Here is a 15,123-nt window from a genome sequence, read left to right as displayed (position 1 = left end):
AACTTAATGCTGATTTAACAATGGTCACACTTCCTCTTCAAGTGACATTTTCTGGAACATTTCTAACTGAGATGTTTCAAAAATAAACTTTAAAAAAGAAAGAAATGTAATATTCTATTGGAAAATAAATCTTTTTTAAAAACACAGATCTAGAAATATGGACTAAATTGACTTTCCATTCCTTCGCACGGATCAAACAGCAGACCTGGAAGTCCACGTGCATAGACAGGTTCAGGGAGAGTCTGGAAGCACCCCCCCATTCTCCACTCCAGTAAAAGAAGTGTGGAGGGTTCAGTTCAACTACATGCCTTTCACTGTTTAAGTATCAGGCAAAAGCTTGATTCTCATCAGTGATTCTGCCATCAAACTAAAGGATTTTGTCTCTCTCAGCCCTTTTAAAATGCTAGAGGGGCCATGAAGGAAAGGGGGAAAAAAGTGAGGGCCGGAAAATTCTTTGAGGGGTGACAGACCAGAGACCAAAGTAGGAGGTGAGAGGGAGTTAAGAAAGAAAAACTTGCACAAAACACCGAATTCTTATTCCCCTCTTTTTGTGAAAATGGGTGTTATTGGCATAAAGAAAGCCAAACCAAACCAAAACACAAACTGGGAAATGAGAACCACTTCCATAATGACTTGCGCTTTATATTTCTATCCAAAATTAAAATCTTCTTTCAATAAAAAAAAAATCATCATTTAAAAGGCAAAGATAAAATGTGACTTGGAAAGTTGAGGAAGCAACAGCATTTTTTTCTGGCATCTTATTTGTTTGGCACAATCACAAGTAAATATGCTTTACATACATCATGTGGCTGTTCACATTTAAAGTTACTACTCTAAAGTGATTACTTTCGGGCTAAACAAATAAACCGGTTAAATGACGTTCGTAAACAGGCTAAGCCGGGCATACAAGGACAAGTGTGATGCATTCTCCGCCCAAAAAATGGAACCTAAAATAAAAAGGGAAACTGAGTCAGAGCAGGAACTGTTTACAAAACAAACTGAACAAATTGTTCTTGAGACATGTCTTCCAATAACTAGTGTTGATGGAATATTAACCATTCATTAGGCAACAAGTTCAGCACTTTTCTATGTATTATGCTTGTCCATCCTTACAGCCACCCTGTGAAGACAGCAAACACTTCAATAATACCCATTTTACAGATGGCAAACTGAGGTGCTGAGCTATCAGTAACTTGCTCAAGGTCTCACATCCATGACTAGAAATTTGGCTGGCAATTGGGCCAGATAGACCAAGTCTTTCAACCATCAAGCTATACTTTCTTTTACTTTTTTGCATTTTAAACTTTTTTTTTAACATGTATTTCTACTGATACTCCTGAGGGAGAGCATAACATCATGGGCATGACTATATATACCTAATGAGCAAGTATAAATCCACAGACAATGGGCAACATATAAAGTCACATGTTTGCACACGCAGGTCAGGAGTCAAAATCCTGGTGGGGAGCAGGGAGGAACAGAGGACAATTACGAAAGGAGGCGAGCTCAGTTTGCAGACATGGAAGAAACTAAACTAAACCCGGCCTGGTGGGGAGAGCTAGCAGGAAAAGGTCGTCTTCATTCTGAGGGACCTTCAGCGGCTGCTTCAGAGTCCTGCCTAGGCCACCAGCACAGCAGGACTGAGGAGAGTCCAGCAGCAACGGCTCCCTGTGCTGGCAGGAGTGTGGTACACTCACACTATGTATGCTTCCTAAAGGCTGAGAGCAAAACTCATCTCCCTCCCCAAGGAATGGTGCCCTCCTGAGACCCTGCCTGTCCTGTAAGTGGTGTGGAGAAAGAATAGTCCAGACCTGGAGGCTGTGAATAGTCAAAACAAAATCACTCCAACCCAGGATAACACAAGGGAGGCAAGCTCTTACAGACTCCGGCCTCAGAGATGCTTCTGTAGTGTAAACATAGCAGAAAATGTGTCCTTTCTCTTTCCCAGATCAAATGCTTTGTTCAGGGTCATTCTAGTGTATTGCCTTCCACCAAAAGAGGCCGCCCCACACCATCTGTCCTTATTGAGAACATCTGAGATGCACCTTCCAGATGCCTTCTAAATAATTCCTTTATGCATTTTAAAAACACACACACACACAATTTGCAGACAGTGGCAGAACCATTCTAACCATTTTTGGGGGTTGAACTGACAGGACAGAACTAACTTTATGGTAGTCCAACCACCACTGTTCTCGGTGTTATCTTTGGGTGACACCATGCTCGTGTTCTTCTTACCTTTTTCTTTTTTCTTCTCTTCTTCCTTCTTTCCTGCCTTCCATTTCCAAAATGGTTCTGGAAGGGCCAGGGAGACGATTGAGATCAATAAATACCGACGGAAGAAAGGGAGCAGTAGGCGAGCAAGGCAAGCACGTGGTGGACAGGCAGAGCCATCAGGTGTCTTTGTCTTTTTGAAAGGGCAAGATGTTCAAGACTCTGACGACAGTGTCTGTATCTGGCACCATGGCCACTGGCTCCATGGAGACTTGTACTCAGAATGGTTCTGTCACTGTGTGTGTCAAAGGTACATGGCTAGCTGGCTCATTAATTTTCAACAAGAAAAAGTCAGAGGAGGTGGGTACGGCTGCACTGGCTTGGCCAATTACAAATGTATAGTATGAGATCCCTTCTGTCCTGGAAACTGAAAACTTCCCATTTTCCAAGCCTAAAGTTAATGCTTGCTCAGTGGCTCTCAACTGGGGGTGATTCTATCCCTACTACCCAGGGGATATATATCAAGCAAGGTCCAAAGATATTTTTGGTTATCACAACTGGGGGAGGGGGCAGTGCTATTGGCATCTAGTGGGTAAGAGCTCAGCAATGTGGCTAAACACAGTGCACATGACACAGCCTCAATGACAGAAAATGACCCCAAATGTCAATGGGCTGAGGATGAGAAACACTGACACAGGCAGAGAATCCAAGAAAAATGAGTCTGAAATGAGGGAACAGTGTAACCTGTCAAACTGTTACACATGGAAGACAAGCAGACTTCTTTTACTCATTCTATTAATTGTTGACAAACATAGCAGGTGCTATTTCAGCCACCAAGCATACAGTAGTAAACAAAACAGAGAGGCACTGTCCGTAGGGAACTTGAACTTTAATGATGAAAAGTACACATCCAGTAAGGCGGTTTCAGCTGGCTATTAAGTGCCCTCAGGGTGGACAGGGACGCTCTGAGCTTTGAACATCATGACACTATGGTGACTCTTTGGCCTGCCATGTGGGTTCTGCTGTCTTCAAAGCAGCAGAAAAATAGGCCAGGATTCCTACAGCTTGTGTAGGAACTCCACACCAAACCCGAGAGCCAGGTTGTCACCTCACTTTGACATGAGTGAAGTAACATGGCAGCTAAGGTTACTAGCTAGAAGGGGTTTGTGTCATCATCAAATCCAGTCCCATTTTCTCCCAAATTATGCTTTTTTTCTCAAGTGCCAGACTCCAGACTCTTTGAAGGATGGGCCTCGTCTGTTTTACTCATGAACCCACAGCACTTAGTGGTGTACATAGGAACACTCAAGAAAATATTTGTTAAATGCCTATCTCCTTCCCTCCCCAAGAGGGACCATGAATTCTCTGGAGGTAAAGGGGTGACCCTCTTAGGTCCTGTGGCTGCCCCTCACCCTGCCCGTGTGACACACACCACCAAACTGAAGACAGGGACTTATACTGTGAAGTAAAGAAGCTGAAGGCCCTCACAGTGTAAGCCCCTCAAGTGTGTGTAAGGTCACATATTTTGTGACACTCTCAAAGACATCTTTGTAGATGTAGATATTCTTCTACATATCATCTTACCAAGGGCAACAAGACCACGTACAACTCAACCAGACCTTCCTCAACCGACACTAACCTCATGGAACATGCAGCTGTCACTTTATGCCTTCTCCTTATTCTCAGCAAACCTACCTCCTTTTCCCAAATCCTGTCTGTTTCTCCCTCCTCCAAGCATTTCCTAACTGCACCAGCCCGGCGCCATAGCCCTCTTCCCATTCCACCCATGAGGCCCTCTTGATCAAGACCTTGAGTGCTGGTGTGATACATTCACTAGATAATTGCTGGTTTCTCAACTGGCCCACTCAGTTCAGATGTTGGCTGCACATGCACCGTGTGACAAACCTGACAGGTATCTAATAGTCACAAGTGCATGAGAAAGTAATTAGAGAAGATGCATTTTCTGATATACAAAGACAGTCAAGGAGCTAACCATTCAGTCAAATTTGATGATTTACTGCAGAATCAATCATGTCCTTGACCCAAATTTCTAACAGCCTACACCTATGCTGAGGCAGGCCCACCAGCACTCTCAAGGAGGCATGATTCTTACCTATTTGCAGTGATTTTAAAGAGAAAATAGCACTAATATGAAACATTTTTTTTAATTTGTATGGGACTTTATTTTTTTTAAGATTTATTTATTTTATATAAGAACTGGGGTACAGGTCAGAAGCGTGGGAAGGTAAGAGAATTCACCAGAGCCAGAGCGGGGAGCAGAACAGGCAGATGGACCAAAGACACTGCTGAGGGGAGCAGAGGGAGAGGCAGGAGAGGTCTGCCGTGCCATGTGGGGTTCGTGGGGTTCTCCCTGGCCAGGGGAGGTGGGGGGAGGTATGGAACCAGTGCTGCAGAGGCAGGGGACAGCTCCGCACTGCGCTGCTCAACCACTGCGCCACCAGGGAGGCCCCAAACATACTGTTTTTGATGTCTCTCAAAATAGAGTCAGTTATAATAAAAGGGAAATCGAACAGAATACATGAAGTCTTGTCATATGACATTAAAAGTGCTGGTACTGTTACATTACTTGTAATAAAGCCAGCTTCATTACAACGTTTCTTAACAGAAGTAAATATTTAAAAAAAAAAAATAAACAAACTGCATAGCACTACATAAAATAAAAACTAAAAGTTCCATACTCCCACAGTTTCTGGTTTTAATAATTATGAAGATTGTCACTGAATTTGGCAAGTTTTACACTATTTCTTCAAAAATGTTTGGACGAGATATATATCCATATAGCCCAAAGTCATTCAACGATTTATCTATATCCCTCTTGTGAGCAGAGGGTTAACATGGGGCCTGGACTAATGCATCCCTGGGCCTCTCTCTGCACCGATATTTCAGAGATTCCCTCTGCTGCGGAGAGCCCTGCCCAGGCCTAGGGGAGAAGCGGGCACAGAGGCCTTGGGCCTCGACTAGGGGGGCACAAAAGACTCAAAAGAAATAAAGGTGGTAGCCTCAGTGGGTCAAGGGTAATCCACATACACCCTGGCTCTCACCTGTGGCAGCCACAAGCACCCTGGATGGATAAGAGGGCATTGAGCTACATGCTTGGGATGCTGATGAGGGCCCGAACAGACAGGCGTGCTGGGGACTCCTACCCTGTTTCCTGGAAGGCTGAATAAGGGCAGTGTTCAACCACAGCAATTCCCACCCCCACATCACCCCCAACTCTACTCAGGGGCATCCGTCAATGTCTGCTCATTTGGATGTCACTACTGGGCAGGGAGTGAGCCTGGCATGGGAGGGTACGGGTGGGAGCCGGAAATGCTGCTCAACATTCTATAGTGCCCAGCACAGCCCCCAAAGTTATCTGATCCAAAATGTCGATAGCACCGAGGCGGAGAAACCCTATCTTAGACTAAAGCAGGGTTATAGCTTGCCAGTTTCTCTGCCAATTTAAACCTGTAATCACAGCTACGTTGTTGCTCTGACAGACCAAATGTAGACAGCTGCTCTGACTTGACAGCAAAGATGAGGAAGTCATCCTTTCTTGTATATGAGCTATATGTTTTTTAAAAAAAGATTTTATTTATTTTATACTAGAACTGGGGTACAGGTCAGAAGCCGGGAAGGTGAGAGAATTCACCAGAGCCAGAGTGGGGAACCGAACAGGCAGACAGACCAAAGACACTGCTGAGGGGAGCAGAGGGAGAGGCAGGAGAGGTCTGCCGTGCCATGTAGGGTTCTCCCTGGCCGGCAGGGAATCGAACAGGCGCTGCGGAGGCTTTGGACAGCTCCGCAAAGCAGCGTTCAACCGCTGCGCCACAGGGGAGGCCGGATATAAGCTATATTTTAGTGTTCAAACAACTCATAGAATTATAATTATGTTTACAACGTTTCAGCATAGGTTGGTTCTAAAATAGGAATAGCTAATAATTTTTAAATCTTCCTTTTTTTTTCACATGAACAAGACCCAGGTTTAATTTTGAAATTTTTTTCTTCAGAAAAGGAAAAAGTACTGGTCAAATTTTAAAGTGTAGGTAAAACAGAAAACAAAACTGGTAGTAAAAAATTATCATAAAAAGTAGAGCAAAATAAAAAAACAAGATTAATTTTTTGAAGGAAACAGTTGTTGTAATAGAAAGAAACCATAAAATATTAGGCAATAAAATTAAAAGTATTAATCACATAATTATAAACCTCCAAAACTAACCAATAATCGGAATTGGATAGGAAAGGCTAATCTCTTTTGTAAGCTCTGAAAAGTATAGATATTAGTAGAAGTTAAAATACTATTATTTTAAGACAGCAAAGTATTCTCTGTAGATAAATGATTCAATAACTCAGTCTCAATTATTAAAAAAAATTGCTAGAATGAATATATGTGAAAATTATTTGCCTTAAAATTTGTTTAGAAAACAGGCATCCTGGGCCTCCCTGGTGGCGCAGGCGGTTGAGTGCCACACTGTGAAGCTGTCCGCAGCCTCAGCTGCGCGGGTTTGATCCCAGCCGGCCAGGGAGAGTCCCACATGGCGTGTCAGACCTCTCCTGTCTCGCCTGCTGCTCCCCTCAGCAGTGTGTTTATCAGTCTGCCTGTTCTGTTCCCCACTCTGTCTCCGGTGAATCCTCTCACCCTCCCGCGCATCTGGCCTGTACCTGGGTTCTTGTATAAAAATAAACAAATCTTAAAAAAAAAAAAGGAAAAAAGCATGCATCCTATTCTTCTTAGGTGGACTTGTAATTTCTTCTCTTTTTTAATTATCAAATGTAAAGTTCAAAGCCAGATAATTACAAAATAAGCTTAGCAAGGACTATAAACCTTGTAAGTGAAGTGGTACATCTGAAATAAGATAGTAAACTGAACTCAGTAGCTTCAATTCCTACCTACAAGGTTTTCAATTTAATTCATCAAATATTGTTCACTTTATCAAAAGAAACACTCTTGTGTGTAAAATGTGAACAAGTATAGTCTTCACTTATTCACAGCCTTCTGTTTTAAAAACACCAAGTCCTGTGACTTCAAGCATTTTTCCAAAAAAATTTTAAGCATCAACCTATCACAATAAAACAGAATTTTCTATGCAGTGTATACACTTCTGCCACCTACTCATGGTCCATTACACTTCAAAGCAGGGTTGAATACTGTACATAATGTTTACCAGAAGAGATGTTGATAAAGCACTTATTTTCTTTAGTTATTTTAAATATGGTTGATATTCTGGAAGAACTAGATTTTTACCACAACAGGTTAACTTCACCCCAAAAAAGTAACAACTCCGGGACTTACTCTCAAAAAAGAGCATTGAAATGATGTATGAAAATGTATTTTCAAGACAGAAAAATAACCAGTAAGAATAGCTAGCTATCAGAGTTCTAGGAATACTTCTCAAGTGAGATCTGACTTGAACATTCATATCTAACAGAAAACCTTGTTTTTTTCTATGACATCAGTTATTTTGCCACTTAATTTTACTATGAAAATCATAACCTGTTATTAAAGATTTCATTATTAAAACTATGATAAAAACTGAAGTGTAGAGATGTATCTTGGCTTACCAGAGAAGATTGATTTAATTCAGTTTCAGAACTGACCTTGCACCCAAACCTGAATTACAAGTGACCTATGGAACTGGGGAACCAGAATTTGGTTCTCTTAGCTCATATTTGGAAATCTCATTAGAATTATAACCCAAATGTCCCAAAATAGATGACTGGATTAAGAAGATGTGGTACATATATACCATGGAATATTACTCAGCATTCAAAAAAGATAAACACATGCAATTTGCAGCAACATGGATGGCGCTGGAATGGATCATGCTCAGAGAAATAAGCCAGAAAGAAAAAGAAAAATACCGGATGGTCTCACTCACAGCAGGAATCTAGAAAACTTAAATAAGGGACCAGGAATATGAATAATTATAAGAAAGTGAAAATCAAAATCAACAAACAACTATGAACCAGAGACACTCTATGGGAGGTGGGGGGTGGGGAGGGGAGGGATTGGGGTCAAAATAAGGGGGTTGCAATTGCATGGGGAATATAAAAATAAAATTATAAATAAATAAATAAATAAAAGATTTTTAGATTGGCACATAAAAAAAATAAAAAATAAAACTATTAAAAAAAAAGAATTATATAGGATGCAACAAATTCCCCTGGGGAACCCTTATCCTTCATCCTAGTGACCATCCTGCCCTCGTGAACCAGCTTTGTGTCACTGGGCTGGAACATGTGCAAATCAAACACCACAACAGCTTTCCTGGAGGTAGGAAAGTACAGTGATGGAGACCACAGACAACGGAGTGTCAGAAAGAAGCTAAATCCAGCGCCTGCTCTCTGACCTATCACCTGTGACCTCAATGAGTTACTGAAAGCCCTCCAAGACTTTAATGTGGTATGGAGAACGTGACAGAAATTGATATATTCACAGGCTTGTTGTGTGCTAAGTAAGAAATGCAGCCATAACAGTCAGTATAGAGTGTGGTACATCACAGCACTCAATCAGCAGCAGCTATGACTGCTATTGAGACACAAACAGCTCCACAGGATGTGTCACTCTTTACTTGTTTTAGCAAACAGGCTACTTGATTCTAGAACCTAGGACCTGTGAGTTTGACTATGACTGTACACAAACTACATATTTCTTAAAGGACAAGGCTGAGCTAAGAGCAAACTTTTGGTGACAGGGCTCCAAAGCATAATGGCGCCTCACGTTCGAGAAGAGGAACGAAAAAACTGCGGTCAGTGAAACAGGCAGCTGGGCTTGTTTCACCTCCTCGTGATGAGTTTGGCATTGAGACAGACAACACCTAACGGTTTATAACACTTTCCTGTCTGAAAGTGGCCCAGAACAAAAAGGTGCACGTCATGTTTAGTGACAGCACAGTATCCGGGGGTAAAACTGTGGGAGGAATGGCCTAAATGTAACAGAAGAATTTCTTCAGGAAACCACAGGAAAGCCAAAGACAGTCTTCACACAGGCCAAAAAACCAGGGTCCACCCTGTAGCTCACAGAGCTGAACCTCAGCCAGCAGGCCGATGTATTTCATTATGTTCATTCTGAGAAAGTTAAAATATGAACTGTTTGTTATCTGTGACTGTGGAGTACAGGAAACATGTTTGATTCTACTAGTTTTAAACCCCAAACCACATGTGAAAAAAAAAAAAAAAGCCAGAAGGTGGATTCAGTTTGTTTTGCAAACAATCTTTTAAAATGAATGAATGCAATGTGTATCATGAACACTGCAGAGAGGGAGCTCAGACTCCAAGGAGGCACCCAGCCTAACTTGTCCTTCAGTGCCCCTGGACTCACGTACCTGCTGGGTGAAGCAGGAAGGCAGCACTGGGAGAGAGCAAGGCACGGCAACCTGGATCCCAGGGGGTCTATACTGAGTTCATATTGGGTTTCCAAAGTTTTTGAGTCTGAAGAGCAAGGACCCTGTAGGCTCCATACACTTCTCTGCTCCCTCTCGTCTCCCACCACCCTTTCCTGAAGTCACGCAAACCTTCCTGGGCTCTGCAAACAGGTCTGTTGCACAGCCTCTGCAGCCCTGTCCAATCCTGCCATCCTACGGTCATGTCACTAACTGGCAGTAATTTTGCAAAAGGGTTGCTTAGATCATTGTGCTATTGAGCTGTCAGATAATAAATTGGAAAATTAAATATCATTAGCCGTTAGGGTTGTGACCATCGTATCCCATGGCTAGAGTCAAAATATAGGATTTCATTAAAAAAAAAAACCTAAATTTAAAAATATAGGACTTTTAAAATAAAAATGTAGTTATACTATGGATGACTTTCTGCAAAAAAAAAAAAAACAACAGACTTATTTGTGATTTATTGATAGGTCAGATAATAAAAGGTTTTTTAAGAACTTCTATACTTTAATTTTTGTGAAGCGTAGCCAGTGTAAAAAAAACATATGTATATACATAATACATATGTATGTACATACATACTGTGTCTTCAATAATTTTTAAGCAAATTCATGTGTTTGAAATTGATTTATGAAATGTTTCTAATGCCATGAAAGCATTGATAAAAAAAAGCTCACTAGACTAAGGATGGTAGACGAGACAATTCCTTAAAATTTACAGGGGATGGAGAGAGGAGGTGGTTTTCCATTGTCATCTTCTTTAACCTTCAACCACAAACAAATGACCCTGGGCTTCATGTCCTACAGGCTTTGCTTGGAGTTAAGGTACCACCAACAGAAGAGAAATACCGAGAATACAAATATATATACTAACTTTGCGAGTCAGCGGGTGGCAGCTGTCTCCCACTTTGCCCATCGGTGTGCAAATCCTTATGCTTTTAACCCAGATACTAACAGCACAGCACATGCCTCCACCACACTGGGGGTCCTTGTCACAGGCCTGAAATGTAATAAACACACAGATAAATATAGATATCGGGAAAGGCTCAGGCTGAGAATATCTGAAAATAGCAGTAAAAAATATTCTGATTTAATAACCACACGTATAAAAAAGAACTGTCACCTTCATTTGCATGCACATATTTATAATAAAACCTGATCAGAGTCTCCTAGATTAAAAAAAAAAAAAGCTTAAAATAGTGGCCCACAGATTATAAAAATCTTAAATACAAGAATTTTGAAAAAGCAAAATCAGCTCTCCTCTTTCAGTGCTTTAAGGCAGAATTGATTTTGAACTTGAAGAACGAGTCTTTATTAGTCTGATACTGTACATGGCCATTAGGAACTATATAAATCGAATCACAAGATTTTATGACTATTAACTGCAGAATACATTGGGCCCAACTTTAAAAAGGGATTTAAATGGTCTCTAAATCTGGCATGAAATGCTCCAAACCCATAAAGGCACTCATGTAAATTTTAGAAGTGCTCATTTCCCTTTCAAATATTTGCATTTTGGTTCATGAGACTTGATGTTACTCACCCCACTGACTTGATTTTCACCATTTCCTCTATAAAGAAAGAATGCTCTTAGGTTGAGAATGGACAGACCAAGACTTTTGTCCTATGTCACTTTTTTATGGGGTGGGTGAGTAACCCACAGAAAGGAAATTAGTGGCTTATGATATTCATAAATGTATATTTGAAAATCAGCTGAACTATTACATAAGATCCATCAGGTTAAGAAATGCGATCATATTAAAGACGCAAGTGACAACAAGGCTTTACTTTATATCCTTCCAATATAAAAACTGCAGATACGTATATAATCAGAGTCAACTGTGAAAAACTTTCCACATTTTTATTCCACTAAATTGAAATAAATAAGGAAGCCTAAATTTATTTGCATGAAAATGGATCTGAAGAACTATGTTCTTCCCTCACATCAACAGAAAATAGGATGCTTTGTTTGAATGGTGTGCAGTAATCTGTTTTGCGAGTGATAAGGTAAAAAGCATCTGGTACTATATAAGCAAGAAAACAGAAAGGCTAAAATTTCAGCACAAATCTAAATGTGTACTTATTAGCAACAACAAAAACACTTCTTTGAAGTTATTAGTTTTGGGGACAGCCATAATTTCTCAAAACTCTTCATTCATGAAGAGTGACCAACTAACTATCTTGCTTTTGAGTTAATTTATTTCTCCCACTAGAATTTTTTCTCAGTCTACTTACAAAATGTATCTTGGAGCTCCTGGACATTTATAGGACGATATCTACACATTTCCATTTTCAATTGTTATCTATATGCCAGAAATCACAGCCACATGGCAACTGCAATTCTATAATTGAGATGCTCAGTATGTGATGCTTTTCCAAAATAGTCTTAACAAATCTATATGGACAGATAAATCAATTTCCAGATAAGTACATATATTACCTCCCCAAGTAAATAATTAAGGTGGAGGCTTCAGGTAGTATTTTATTTCAACAGATGCTCAAGACTCTGAATTCTGAAGCCCTACTACCTCTTCTTTATAAGACAACCATAATCTTTTAAAATTCAATCAATCACTTGGATGTTTAATATATTTTTAGGACAACAGATCTAAATAAGTTACTGAGTTTTTCATTTGACTCCAGATGGTTCCTGTCATGGAGACATAACTACATTTCTTTATTGCCATGTTGCTTTAGAGATTTTTTTTTAATTATCTTTTTGTAACACTGAGTGAAAAGAACAACAAAAATAGCAAACATGACTATATAAGACCAGTCTAAAGCTCTCTAACAGATAAATATCCAAAGTGCTAAGATTCCATTTTGTAATGAAAAGCTTCAGTTCTTGGAAATATTTATAAAGAACTGCATAGGTTTATATAGTTTTAATTAGACAGCTGTTTCCTAAGGCCCTCCATCCATAACCCATTGCAAATCTATTCAAATAGTGTTGTCCTGTGAATGGAACAAAAAGATACTTATATTGCAAAGGAATTTTGGGCTCAGAGGATTAGAAGAAATTTAAAATGAGCCAGCAGGGGAAGAGGGAGAAAAAAACAATCTTGTTTCAATTCTCATGTATGAGAGCTATAAAAACTTTTTTTTTTTTCCAAACACAAACTGTGGCTACTGACAAAGCTTTTCAAATACAGTTTTTTTTTTTAAATCTCCAAACTATTCTACTAAATATCACAATGCTTATAATTGTCTATTGGACACAACCAAAACTGTTAACAAGAGCTTTCAATGTGCTGTAGAGTGTTAACTAACATGGAGACAACAGTTTTATTTTCTCAAGACAATCACATTTTCTTTAAACGTGTTAATTTCATTAGGTATCAGCATTTCAAATACAGAAGTTGTATTTAACCCCTACAATGTGCACTTCATATTTAAAGGAACTTTAGGTGTAATATAATTTCACACTTAAGAGAAGAGCAGAGCAGTAAAACCACCAGGAATGGTAGCCTTTTTTAAATGATTGATGTGAAACTAGACTTTTAAAATGATTGATGTAAACTAGACTAGACTTTTAAAATGTAAGCTCATGTCATCCTTTAGATCCACACAAAGAAAACTGTGCTGGCGAGAGTAAGAGAAAATTAAATTAGTTCCTACTTCCAAAAATGATGAAGACGTTTTCTCTTAAACTGCAACGACATCTACATGGCAACCTACTCCGAAATTATGCCAGAGCACCGGAGGTGCCTCGTCAGTAATTAGACATGAACAACTTTTCCAAGGAGAACCTCAGGACGCGGGGGGGGGGGGGGGGGGGGGGGGGAAAAAGCCCAGGAACGAAAAGGAAGCGCCCACAATTGCCTTTCAAAGCGCACACATGGCCTGGGACCAAGTTGTTTCAAAGAGCTTCTGCGGAGGGCGCACCGGGAGCAAACTCCTTGACTACGGGATTAAGATTCTCGAGCTTTGGAGTAGACGTCTCACCCCTTTGCATTTCCGGAAGGGCCCCTCAACTTCGAAGGTTCGAGGCTGGAGCGTCTCGACAAGGTGCTTGGGAGCACCCTGAGAGAAAACTTTCGGCTTAACGGAAATGCAGCCAAACGCGAAGAGAGGCTGCGGGGCGCTCAGCGGGAGCCAGCGGGAGAAGGTGGCGGGATGACACTTGGTCACTTTTTCCAGCCGGGCGCTCCGTGCGTCCCGGCCCGCCTGCTGCTTCGGAGCAGGGCACTTTTCCAAGCGCGCCCAGAGGCGAGCGAGGCAGGTGTCCTCGCGCGGGGCGAGCCTCCCCTGCCCCCGAGAGCCCCCGCGGCCAGCCCCGCGGCCGCCCCCCGAGGCGCAAGGCGCGCTCGCATCCCCGCGGACAGGTGCGCAGGCCGCTTACCCCGGTGATGACCGCGGCGTCCCCGGCGGGGGGCGAGAGCAGCAGCGGCGGCAGCAGCAGCAGGAGCAGCAGCGGGGCGCAGCGCGGGCTCCTCATGGCGCCCTCGGGACTAGGCGGCGGTTGGGGGCCGTTGGGGGCGCGCTGGCTGGAGCGCGGAGCCGAGGGCGAGCGGGCGTGAGGGCGGCTCCGCGAGCCTCCGGCCGGCCGTTATAAAGGCGAGCCGGGCCGTGACTCACGCCGGCGCCCGCCCGGCAGCACGCGCGGGGGGCACGGCGCGGGCACACACCCCACGCCCCACGCGCACACGCGCGCCCACCCCCGGCCCGGCCGGCTTCCGAGACGCTCACGTGCGGCGCGCGGCTCCCCGCACCCCCGCCTCGGGCGCCACGCAGGCAGCGCCCCCCGCGGGGCGCCCCGCTCTGGCCCCTTCCCTTGCCTGTCGCCCGCCGCTGCTTTCGCACGCGCCAGAATGGCTTTTGTGGTCTGAGGCACACTCGCTTGCTGTCCTGGTTTCCAAAGCTCCACGTGCTCAGCGCCGAAAACTTGGAGTTCATTTGCTCTGCAGATGTTCAAGGAGCGCCTACTACGTGCCAGGCGCTGTGGACACATGGAGGTGCTGGGAGGGGAGTCGCCGGGGCGGTGGTGGTGGTGGTGGTGGTGGGGGAACAAGAGCCTCTGCGTGTGTTGATCTGTTCAGCAAGTCTTTCCAGAGTCCCCCCACCCGCTGTTTGCCAGGTACTGCCGCCCGGGTCTGTCCTCATTGGTCGAAAAACTGAACAGAAAAGCTAGACATCAAACAAACAAACAAACTGGAAACGTAGAAGACAGGGAAAAAGAACAAAGGAAGAGCAAATCACCTTAAACCCACACCCCTGACAATATTGAGGGGTTTGTCCTTCCAACTGTGGGAGTCCAAAGTATTTCTTTCATTCCAAAAGCTTTCCCTTTCTGCCCACATCTGTTCCCGACCGATCGTCTCCTCTGATTTTCCTCCCTCCTTAGCATCACCCCAGCTTCAGGCAGAGCAGTTGAGGATGATGCCAAAGGGAAATGAGACCGCCTGACTTCAGGTGCCAGCCCAGGCACCTCAAGTCTCAAGTCCTAGCTAGGCAGCTTTCTCTTTTACCTTTCAGCTTTCTCTTTTGTCTTCCACAGGGTGTTATTGCAAGTCATTGTAAATCTG

The 15,123-nt window shown here is 42.8% G+C and overlaps 1 protein-coding gene across 3 annotated transcripts; it reads right to left on the bottom strand.

The window, feature by feature from the left end:
- Window positions 1-842: 842 nt before the first annotated feature.
- PROK2 (prokineticin 2) lies at window positions 843-14,036 on the bottom strand (the record flags this gene model as incomplete). 3 transcript variants are annotated; one of them, XM_084247193.1, is made up of 4 exons in its annotated part: window positions 843-947; window positions 2,239-2,295; window positions 10,473-10,598; window positions 13,941-14,036. In XM_084247193.1, the coding sequence occupies 4 exons, from the start codon at window positions 14,034-14,036 to the stop codon at window positions 843-845; spliced, it is 384 nt and encodes a 127-aa protein (XP_084103319.1). The 3 variants fall into 3 exon arrangements, with proteins under 3 accessions (XP_084103319.1, XP_084103320.1, XP_084103321.1); XM_084247194.1 differs by lacking the exon at window positions 2,239-2,295; XM_084247195.1 differs by lacking the exons at window positions 2,239-2,295; window positions 10,473-10,598.
- Between the last annotated feature and the right edge of the window lie 1,087 nt (window positions 14,037-15,123).

The sequence above is a fragment of the Talpa europaea genome (genome assembly GCF_964194135.1).
Source record: "Talpa europaea genome assembly, chromosome: 11".
NCBI classification, from domain to species: domain Eukaryota; kingdom Metazoa; phylum Chordata; class Mammalia; order Eulipotyphla; family Talpidae; genus Talpa; species Talpa europaea.
This window is presented reverse-complemented; position numbering and strand designations above follow the sequence as displayed.